This window comes from Sarcophilus harrisii, chromosome 4 (genome assembly GCF_902635505.1).
Source record: "Sarcophilus harrisii chromosome 4, mSarHar1.11, whole genome shotgun sequence".
Taxonomy (NCBI): domain Eukaryota; kingdom Metazoa; phylum Chordata; class Mammalia; order Dasyuromorphia; family Dasyuridae; genus Sarcophilus; species Sarcophilus harrisii.
In genome coordinates this window covers 396,760,532-396,772,053 of record NC_045429.1, presented here as the reverse complement: position 1 = coordinate 396,772,053, position 11,522 = coordinate 396,760,532, and the positions used below count along the sequence as shown (strand labels likewise).

General features: G+C 33.6%; 1 protein-coding gene across 5 annotated transcripts in view; it reads right to left on the bottom strand.

Moving 5' to 3' along the window:
• Window positions 1-9,767: 9,767 nt before the first annotated feature.
• Window positions 9,768-11,522, bottom strand: part of PTBP2 (polypyrimidine tract binding protein 2) — a 108,993-nt gene continuing 107,238 nt past the window's right edge. For 3 of the 5 annotated variants that reach the window (XM_031967119.1, XM_031967121.1, XM_031967123.1), the window contains one exon: window positions 9,768-11,368. In XM_031967119.1, coding sequence (XP_031822979.1) covers window positions 11,236-11,368 — 133 coding nt within the window. In that variant the 3' untranslated portion in view covers window positions 9,768-11,235. The remainder of the gene's footprint in view (window positions 11,369-11,522) is intronic. The other 2 variants (XM_031967120.1, XM_031967122.1) reach the window with 1 other exon arrangement.

The following is an 11,522-nucleotide window of genomic DNA, read 5'->3' as shown; positions in this document are numbered from 1 at the left end:
CCCTCCAACAATAACTTTTGGCTTTTTTATAATTTTTGCCAATTTGAAGAGTACAAGGTAAAACCTCAGGGTGGTTTTAATTTGTATTTCCAGGACTGTAGCAAATAATACTAGTGAGAGCAGATAATCTGGCTTCACCCACACATTTACTGGAAAAGGTTCTAGTGTAACTCCATTGCATCTGATGCTAGCTTTTGTTTTTAGAATTTTTTTTTTCCCAAAAAAGGTTTCTCATATTTGTCAAATATTTTTTCCACATCTACTAGGATGATCATGTAGTTTAGGATGATTCTGGGTTTCAATATAACTGTTTTCCTAATGTTGAACTTTAATCCTGTCATCATTTGGTATAAATCCCACTTGGTCATGTGCTTTCTTGCATAAATTACTATGGTCTGTCTCACAGTATTTTGTTTAAAAGTTTTGAATCAATGTTCATCAGTGACAATGGCCAAAAGTTTTCTGATTCCTTTCCCTGGTTAAGGTCTTATGTTTGTCTTGTAGAAGGATTCTAGTAGAAGGCTTTCTCAATTTTTGAGAATCATTTGTCAAGTACAAATATTAAATTAAAAAATTTTTTTAAAGACAGAATTTTCCAACTAATTCATCAAACTGATTTTTTTCTCCCTTTATAGCTTTATCTTATTTCATTTTCTGAGGTTAATTTATTTAATATATCTATCTGGTCTTTTGATAGTTTAGGTATTATTTTTTAAGGTATCCCTCTATTTTCTTTTAAGTTTTGTTGGCATAAAACTAGTTGTTGTGTTTCATCTTAGTCATTTGCTTTTTTATTTTCTCCTCTCTAATCAGTTTAACTAAGGGTCTATCATTTTTAAGTCTTTTCAAACTTTTTCAGTTTTTAGCTTTATGATAACTTTTTGGTTTGCAATTATTTGCTCTTTTATTTTTAATACATCCTCCTTATTTTAGGTTTGTTGGTTGGTTTATTAAACAAACAAAAACATACCCAGTTCATCTTTTTCCACTGTTAACAGATCTTGATAAAAGATAGGATTTTTCCTAGGAACTTTTTTAGCTGTATCCCAGAAATTGTTAAACTAGTTCATTATCATTTTTATTGGTTCTATGACTTGTTCTATGACTCCTTTGGAATATTCTGGTTAGTTTTCTGGAGGTCTCTGGACCAGTCTTCGTTTCAGTTAAACAATCACCACAATAGCCAGGTGTAAAGTCCAAATCCTTTATCATCTCTTTGACAGTCTAGTTTCCTTTCCTGGGGCACAGCTAGCTTTCTTGCGAGCCTTTCAGACCAGTCTTGGTCTCAGTGTGGGGAGCAGGAGGACAGACCAGCTGTCTGTCCCCGAGGCTGATGATGGAATGAATCTGTCTTTCAATCCCTTTTCTAAGTCTGTCTCTGGCTCAGACGGGTCTTGGTCTCAGTGGAGAAATGAAGGAGGAGAGTCTGCCACCATGATGGTGTGAGATGGAGGTAATGGATCTCAAGTCCCAGGGCTTGTGCTTCAGCCTCCAGCCACCACAAAGGTGAATGATGGAATGAATCTGTCTGTGGGTCCCTGGCTGAGTTTGTCCCAGCTTATATGCTCTACACAAAGTATAAACCAATCATTATCACTAGGAAACTATTATTTGTTCTAAGATTAAATCAATCATACTGAACTTGGAGAACTATTAGTCATCATGCTAAACTAGATAACCATTGTATTATCAATTCCACTGACTTAACACCTTGTAAGAATTCTTGTTTTAAGTACAGAGTTCTGGTCCATAACACTCTTTTATTTAGGAATTTTAGTCTACATTTGGATCTGTATTTTTATGGTGCCTGTAACAATTACCATTTTTATTATGTTATAATCCTCAAAAGGTGCTTAAAGTTGACAATATATTTTAAAAGTTCTTCTCAGTAACTTTAAGCCTTATTACATTGTCAATTTTTGTAACATTCCATGTGTTGATAAAAAAATAAATGTGTATGTGTATACTCTTTCTGCCTCATTTAAAAGATGCTATGCATCTTTTAATTCTAGTTTCTCCAGCAATTTATTCTAGTTTTGTATTTCTTTTTTATCCATTAAAACAGAGGGATAATGGAATCTCCTTTCATTATTGTTTTGTAGCTCATGTTTCCTTTAAGAATTTGGAAGCTAAAGTGTTTTGAGCACATACATTAATTTATATTGTTTTTTTGGTCTATGGTAACCTTTTGACTTATTATAGTTTCGTTTAATCATTTTTTGAATGTTTTTTTCTTCGTCAGCATGATCTTAACTGCTTTTGATTCACTTAATAGCATTTTTTTTAATCTCATGTTTTTTAAATGAAGTTTCTTTTTAAGCAATAAATTTTATTATTTTGTTTTCTAATCCAATCTGCCTTTATTTGTTTTATTGGATAGTTTATCCATTCACATTTAAAGTTCTAAAATTAAATTTGTCTTTTTTTTCAAGACTTGGTTCTGTTAAGTATTTTCTCTATTGTATCATGATGTTTTGAGGTTTTTTTTCCCCTTCCTGTTTTTTTCCCTATTAACTCTCTGACACCTTTCTTCTGATGATGGTTTCCTTAGAGGCTGGATATCCAAGTATACAGCCTACTTTCATCTTGGGCAATTTATAGTTTGGCCTCTTTGCCTCAAGTAACTTTTGGGTAGTCAGAATTCACTTTTAGCTGAATGTTGCGCTCTCTCTCATGCTTTGTGAAACATTACATAGTTCTACAATGCCTTTCTGCCCCCATTCCTATTTTGGTGTTATCCTGTCCTATTCCGTCTGTTCTTCAGTATCACACAGGCTGGTCAGAAAGCTGTTGCACAGATGCCATAGAATGAGTCCACCTCAGCACATACAGTTCAGAGCTTTTTAGCATTGGTGCCAACAGACTGTCCTGGCAGCCACAATTCGGATTTGTTGTATTGGTACGAACAGGTTACAGATCCTGAAAGGGTTTTGCTGCTGGAGGGTGGCCGTTATTCTGGATGTCCTGATTTGAGCAAATACTTGTAGCCTGGATCCCAGATCTAAATGGTAACAAAGAGGAGACTACAGTAGGTTGTGTGAGGTTCTCATGTCTATTAGTGCAGCCTCACTGTCATTAGCCAGCTGGTGGGAAATGGATCTTGAAAAAGTTCAGGGTCAGCAAGCACCAGGTTGATTTGTTTGCTTGTTTGAACCTTCTCTTGCATCCCAATTGTCCTAAATCACAAAGATAACTTGTTATTTTGTCTTTGACACAAAAATAGGTCATGGGATTCAGAGAAAGTATTTAGTCCTCAATCTTAATCTTGTTAGTCATATGGTTTGGAAAACCTATATAGAAGCCTTGTTCTTACGTATTTGCATATGATATCCCTCATTAGATTGTAAGCTCCTTAAGAGGGAGGACTGTTTTTTGCCTTTTTTCTGTATCCTCAGAGCTTAGCATAGTGTGTGGCATATACTAGGCATTTCATAAGTGCTTATTGACTGAAGACTATCCATTGTCTCTTGAATCCAAGACAAAATTCCTGTTTGGCATTTACAACTTCTTTAGAACTGGCTCCAACCTCCTGTATTTTTCTAAGCTTGATAAACATAACTACCCCTGTATGTAGTCTATGGTCACAATATTTCTTGTGCCTCACAGTTGATATTCCATTTATTTCTCTAATGTGTTTGAGTAGGCTCCCTTGTCTCCTCTACCTCTTGGAATCTTTAGTTTCTTTTAGGAGTTAGCTCAAGAGTCAACTTCTTCATGAGGCCTTCAACATGGCATTCCACCCCTCTTACTATCTTATCTTGAATCAGTTTTCTATGTTTGGATATTCACTCCTATTGAAACATAAGCATTACTGAAAAAAAAAACAACTGGCGTTTATTTCAAATGTGTGTATATATATATATATATATATATATATATATATATATATATATATATATACATACATACATCTTCTTTACCTTGCCTACTGCAGGACTTACTTTCCATTTATTTTTTACATACATAAACATATGCGCATGAATTTACACTTTTCCCAATAGGATGGAAGTTTCTTGAATTCAGAGGCTTTTTTTGTTTTTTTCTTTTGTGTGTTTTCTAAGCATTTGGTACAATGCCTTGTATAAAGCTGATTGATCAAGTGGCACTGGTGAATTGGTAAAGTTTCCATTCTAGAAAGATTTCCCATAGAAATTAAATTGTAGATTGAGTTCAGAATTAAACAAGAAATGGCTACCAAAACATTTTGTTCATACTTATTTAATATTCAGGCATAAAGCCCCATCTTCATTTGGCACCAAAATCTTGGTGGATTTTCCAGCAGTTAACTATCCTGCTTTAAGGAGAAATAGTTGCATTATTTGAGAGATGAATGTGAGGCAGGAAAGCATATTTCTAAGGATATTTCATGTATTATGTCCTGCTTTGTTTTCAGTTTTCTAAATACTAATGGGAATAATAATAACTCACTTTGAATACCATACTTTCACAGACTTATTATTTTTTAAGAAGTTTTTTTGGATATGAAAACAAGTGACAGTTATTAAAGAGAAAAACTTTAAAAATATATCTACACATAATTATTTCTTAAAACTTTAGCAAATACCCTGGGGGTCTGCAAGGTCAACACTATTTTCATAATAATACTAAGACATTTCAATGTTTAATATGATAAAAAAAATTTCTAATATGATATAATCACACAAAGGTCTTTAGGAATCTTCAATAATTTTTAAGTGTATAAAGGGAGTTAAAAATCGAAAAGTTTTATAATCACTGCAAAAAAAGAAACACCAAATTCTTTTTCCTTTTTAATGAAAAACTTCCAAAATTATTCTGTGCCTGTCCTTCAGATGGAAATGAAGTGGGTAAAGACTTCCAGACAGAGGGAATAGCCAATAAAAATGCCCACAAGTCAGGAGATGGTGAGCAACTAAGATATAAATCAACTGATAAACATCTATTAAGTACTTACTATGTATAAGGCACTGTTCTAAGCACTGACTGGAAAAGTAGGGAGGAGCCAGGTTATGAAGGACTTTAAAAGTTAAACAAGGATTTGACCTAGAACCAAAGGGAAGACTGAAGAAAGCATGGTAAGACCTGTGCTTTTACATCTGAGTGAAAGGACTGAAGTAGGGAGAGATTTGAGGCTGAGAGACCACAACATGATGGTGACAGATCAGAAGAAAAGTATATCAGAGAGATGTTTTAAAGGTAGAAACAAGGGAACTTAGCAACAGATTGGATATGGGAGATGGAAGAACAATGGGTTGGGGTAAAGGGAATGAGAAGTTGAAGATGACACCTAGATTGCAAGCCTGAGTGAGTGAAAGGGGATGGTGATATCAAGGTTTAAGAGAAAAGACTATGATGAATTAAATTTTACATGAAAAGTTTAAGATATCTACAAGAAATTTCAATGGAGAAGTTAGGAACTGGACAAATATAAACAAGAACCATTTACAGAGAGATGTTATTTGAATCAAGAGGAGTAGTTCACAAGGTCACCAATGAAATAATATAGGAGAAAAGACCTCAGAAGAGATCCTTGAGGAATACCCATAGTAGGGACTTGGATGAATATATAAAAAAAGAGACATAGTCAGATGGGCAAAAGAACCCAAAGAGAGAAATGTCATGGAAAAGTCAGTATGTTAACATTCAGCTTAATATAAACACTAAAAGGAGAGTAAAAAGAGAAAATGGTAATAGGTAGTGCAAAGACTGTAGAGAGTGAAGATGAGGACTAAAAAAAGGCCATTAGATCTGGCAATTAAGAAATCATAAGTAACATTGCAGAGTAGATGATATGACCAGAAGTCAGAATGAAGACAGATAAGGAGAGGAAAAAAGTGGAGGCATCAATAACAGATAGCTTGCCATAAAAGGGAAGGACAGACAGGGACCAATAGTTAGCTGGGATAGCTGAAACAAGTGAAGGTTTTCTGCGTATAAGGAAGACATTTGCATATTTTTGTTATTAGGGTATCAGCCAGCAGATAGAAAGATTAAAGATAAGTGAATGAATGGGAATAATAGAGGCAATTTCCTGGAGAAGACGGGACAGAATGAGATCACTTAGGCTTACTGAGGGGTTTATCTTGACAAGGATAAGGGTCATTCATTCTTACAAGTCAGAGACAAAAGGGGGAAAAGGTAGTCAAGTAATGGGAGGATAAGAGTTCAAGTTAAGGAGGAGAGAAGAGGAACTTTGATGAGAATGGCCTTACTGCATGAAAAATGAGGCTAAGTTGTCAGCTGAGAGAGTGGGGAATAAAGGAATAATGAGCATAGCCACTGAAAGTTTAAGGAATAATGAAAAGGTATAGAAAAAGCTGCTCTACTGAATGGGCTAACAGATCGAGAAGAAAATGGGATAAGTAAATCATGAAAAAAATGTTTTTAGTAAGGGCTTAGTTCAGATTATGCAATAGAAATTTGTAGTAGGCCCAGCTAGTATGGTCCTTTGATTTTTTTTCAATTTTGTTGCACAGCATTTAAGTAGGAGTAAAGGCCACAGTTGGTATGAGAAATCTAAGGCTTAGCAGGGTAATACTTTCAATACAATAAAGGAGGCAGGAAGTCAAGAGGACAATTTTGAGCTGAAATGTCATCAAGGGGTCAAGATGAAGAAAGGAGAAAAGAATGTAGAAGTGTATGGGTGATGGATGACCTGGTTAAAAAAAATTTTGAGGGTGGAGTGATTAGGTTAAAATAAAGATGAAGGGTAGAGGTTGTGGGGAGAGGTCAAAATGCTGAGAAATGTGGAATGACAAAAGATTGTGATCAGATAAAAGCAATCTGAGAGTTCATGAAGAAGAGGACAGTAGAACAAAGCATGCTCAATGACAGTCAACATTATGATGACAAATCATAAAACCAAATTTGGTTTTATTCTGTGTGGATAGGCATAATATACAGAATGACAAAGGCAACAGTTTCATTACATTTTTTTCTGGTCAGACATCTTGTATTCATATACAATGATAACACATTGTAGAAGACATACTGTAACTAAGAATCCAAAATGGAGAACTGTCTTTCTTGAGATTATGCTACACAAGCATTAGATGAAGAAATTGGAGGTATTTTAGAAAAGATTAAGAAGAGGAATGACAGTAGTCATCAAGAACCTGAAAGGAAGAGGAATTAAATTTGTTCCATTTAGTACCTAGAGTAAATGGTAGAAGCTGTAAAAAAGTAGATTTTAACTTAACCTAACGAAAAATTCCTATAAACAAACAAAACAAAAATTACTTGCCTCAGAAGGAGTGAGATTACCTCTTACTGGGAGATCAAGAATAAACTAGATTTTTAGTTTTGGTGTGATGTTGTAGAGGGTAGGAGAGTTGGATTACATGACTTGAGGTATCTTCCAGTTCATGAGGTTTCTAGGATTATATGAAGTTTTAGGCATATTTTGGCTAAGTAAAAACTTTCTAATTACTAAAAAGGAACAGACTGTCTCATAAACTATTAAATTCCCTGTCATTTGAGGTATTTCAGCAAGGTCTAAGAAAGCATTTATCAGGAATTTTGTAGAAGCAATTCATGTATCAGATTAAAGTAAATTCATCTCTTGATTTCCCCCAATTATAATGCTCTAAAATTCCATGAAAATTCCATAAAAATACCTTTTTAGTGTTTTCACCTTACTTTTCTTCACATACAGCTCCTGCCAAATTGACTTACTCACCAATCCCTGAACATGTCCCATGCTTCCTGCCTCCCTTTTATTTTCATGCACTTGCTCCTAGAAGACAAAACTATATTGAAGTTAAAGGGAGGCAGATTTTTAACTCAACTTAAGGCAAATCTTAGTAATATTAGAGCTATCCAAAAAATGGAATAGGCTTCCTCAAATAATAGAAAAAGCTAGTTCCTCATCTCTAGAGATTCTGACAAATTCTAGATGATAACTTTTTAGGAATATAGTGGTAAGGATTCATAATTTCAAGTGGATATTGAACTAGAAATAGAACATCTCTGTAGTCTTTTCTCATTCCAATACTGACTTCACATTATTCCTTATACCTAAAATATACATTACCTTACATGTACATATCCTATTTTTGCCCATTACATCCTATAAAACCATCAAAGTGGAGTTCACATGACATATTTGTACTTACCTGATCACATCTTGTCTCCAAGAAATAATTTCTCTCTCCTTAACTCTTGTAACTATGTTTTTAGTGCTCACAGAAATTAGGAGTAGGGACTAGACCTATAATTTCAAGAAACAACTCCCTCTATCCAAGCAGGTTATACTGCTCTGAAACTTAGGGTATTAGAGCTGGCTAAAAGAGCTAATATTTATATAACACTTTAAGGTTTGTGAAATGCTTTACAAAATTATGTCGATTTTACTCTTACAACTTTGAGAAGTAGTTTCTATTATTAACTAAATTATGTAATTGAGGAAACTAGGGCAGACAGAAGTAAAGTGACTTGTCCAGGATCACATAACCAGTATGTTAGGAATAAGATTTGAACCCATGGTCTTCTTGGTTTCAAGGGTAGCACTATATTCCCACTTCTCATCCCCCATCTTCTCTCTCTTATTCAAATCAGAATACATAAGTATATTCTCCCTAACTAAATCTGAAGCCCCTTGAGAAACCTGTGTTCTGAAAGCACAGAGTTGTCACTTAGTCCTCGGGACTAGAGTTCTTCAACTTCCTCACATCATTAAAAAAAAAAAAAAAAAAAAATACCCACTCTACTCACAAATGTTTTATTAATGATGCTGTAGGTGGTATTTTGAAACTTAATACAGAATCAATGCTATAATATCTAAAATGCCTTCAGAACTGCAATATTGTCAAAAAATTAACTATCCCTATCTCAAATGTACTTTCTTAATTTCAAAACTGATAAAATATTTCATTGTTACAGGCTTCATTCTAGAAAATGAATGAAATACTTTTTGATTTGTAACTTACCTAAATGTATTTCCTAATCCTTAAACTCATTTGTTTTTATTCTCTCAATGCAGAACCCTTAGTTATTCAGTGACCTTTAAACAATTGTTAGATATTTATTGGTAAAAGAGCAAACCTAAGAATCTGGCGTGAGGTCACACTATAATCTGACATCAATAAACCTAGCTGTTTAAAAGAGAAGTGACAGAAAAATGTTTTGATCCTTGATAGAGAACATGTTATTCATTTGACAGAAAGCCTTTGAGAAGTGAAAATTATAACCCCTGCATTTGTAAACATACAAATTATCCTTGTAATAATCAAGAATTTTCTTTAACCTCCTCTTCTACTTTCATCTACCCATCCACCCTCATCATTGTATGGTCTGCTATTACATTCCCTTTCTATAGTGTTAATAATTTTCTTAATATTCAGAAGGTACTTTATGATTAGTAGGAAATCTTTAGCAGACACAAAAGATGAAAGATGAAACTGCAGCGAGAGCATGGCAAACCTGAAAGATCTATTAGTGCATAAATCTACTAAAATAAAATAAAATTAAAACAAAAACAAAAACAAAAAACAAAAAAGATAGAGAGAACTAACAAGCTACAATAAAAGTTATGTCTTTAAAGCAGTAGATTATACAGGGTGGGAAATGTTTAATATGTGTCCTCCTGAAAAGTAGTTACTATCTTTCATGTTTAAAAAAACCAGCTGGTATATTTTCACAGCATTGAGATTTATGGTAAAAAGCCATAGAAATATATTATTATTCCTTTCCCACCCTGGCAGAGAATAAACATGAATTCAGAAGCACAGTAGAGTGAAAACAAAGAAGAGAAAAGAGAAAAGGCAGCAGAGAAAGACAGAAAAGGTGAATACAGAGCTACAGAAGTGTTTATTGAGCATGCTACAGAGGTAAGCAGAGTACACACAAAATGAAATTAAACGACCGTCAAACCTCCCAACTTTGTTAGAAAATTAATTTTTAATTGTGCCGCTTCCAAACTATACTGAATTTTACATTTCTAAAGATGTAAAAACCCAACTAATAGAAAATATACATGACCATTTTGTCTACATAGATAACAGAATCTATGAATCTTGAAACTAAGTACATCAATTTCAAAAAGTATTGGTCATTTAAACAGAATCAACAATTCAGATTGACAAGAATTGTTCAAATTAATTTGACCTGTAGATTCTGAGCCATGTTTATAGTAAAGTCAGATCTATTCCTAAATACAAAATAGTTTGAAGATTTATTAAAACTGAATATTACAATGCAAGGTAAATTAAGACTAAAGGCACATAAACTTTGGTCCCACCTGGTTGTCAGTTTTAGAAAACTGCCACAAAATTAATCTTCCTGCAAATTTTCGCAGTACACTTTCTTTATCTTTGAAAAATACATGCACCAGTTCCTGAACTAGCTAGACCAGTCTGCACATGCTCAGAAATCCACAACCATATTCCAAATCTTAATTACAAACTAAAGATGGCAATATATATTTAAATGCACATAAGTCATGTCAACTTCAAAAACATCTACGAAAAATATTCAGCCACAAACAAGACATTACTTAGTGCTGACATTTATATGATACGTCCCACAAGAGTGTGTACAAAAAGGTTAAGATTCCACAACGCTTTCCACATAGGGCTCAAACTTACAGAAATCACTTTTGTTGTCTTAAGAAATTAATACTCTGCACCCTTGTTAATTTTAACTAATGCCTACATTCATAACTGAATCTAGACCAGAATCATGAGATACAGAAGGCCAATGTACCTTAAAGGAAGAAAGCCTAAGGCAGTAGAAATAAAAAATAAAATAAAATAAAATGCTGTGTTTTATTCTTTCAATGTTATGTATCTCATCTGATTAAATAGAAAGAAATGTGATAAGCCAATAATCAAAAATAAGTTCCAAGCAGGAGAAACAAAAACTTAACCTTTTTACACACCCCTGCCTAAACATATTTTAATTCCCATGTAACAATGTGCCCTAGACAACGAATTCTTTTTTTCTAGTAAATGCATTCTAGCAATACTAGTTTTCCTTTTTAAGGCACGTATGTCAACTAAGTTGGAAAAAAAAAAAAACGTGGGATTTAACTGAAATCTTTTCAACAGACAATAAAATGGATTCCCTATACAACAGATGAAAAAAAAAGCAGTTAATACCTCTGCCTTTTAACATATGCATTTCATTTTATTATAACCAAGGAATGATAACAGCATGAAAAAAAAAACCCAAAAGTCAAACTCTGGTCCCCACTTTTCTGAACAGTCAACAGGTGATGACACTGACAATGTGATTCACCCTAAATCTTTATCTCTTTTTCTAAATTGTTGATTTGGAGAAAGAAACTCTCAGATGGTGATTTTCTCCAAGGTTATAATTATGAAGGTCAATCAGTGCCTGGATAGCCTCCTCCACTGTTGCCATTTGAAGAAGCGCCATCTTGTGATCTCTTCTGAAACAAAATTACCAAGTTAGAAATGTGGCAGACATTAAAAATCTAAATACTTGATTAAATATGTGTATGTGGAGGAGAAAAAAAAATTGGGGAAAAAAATTTAAAAATAGAAACTACTTAGAATAAACATTTATGTCTATATTTTTTAAAA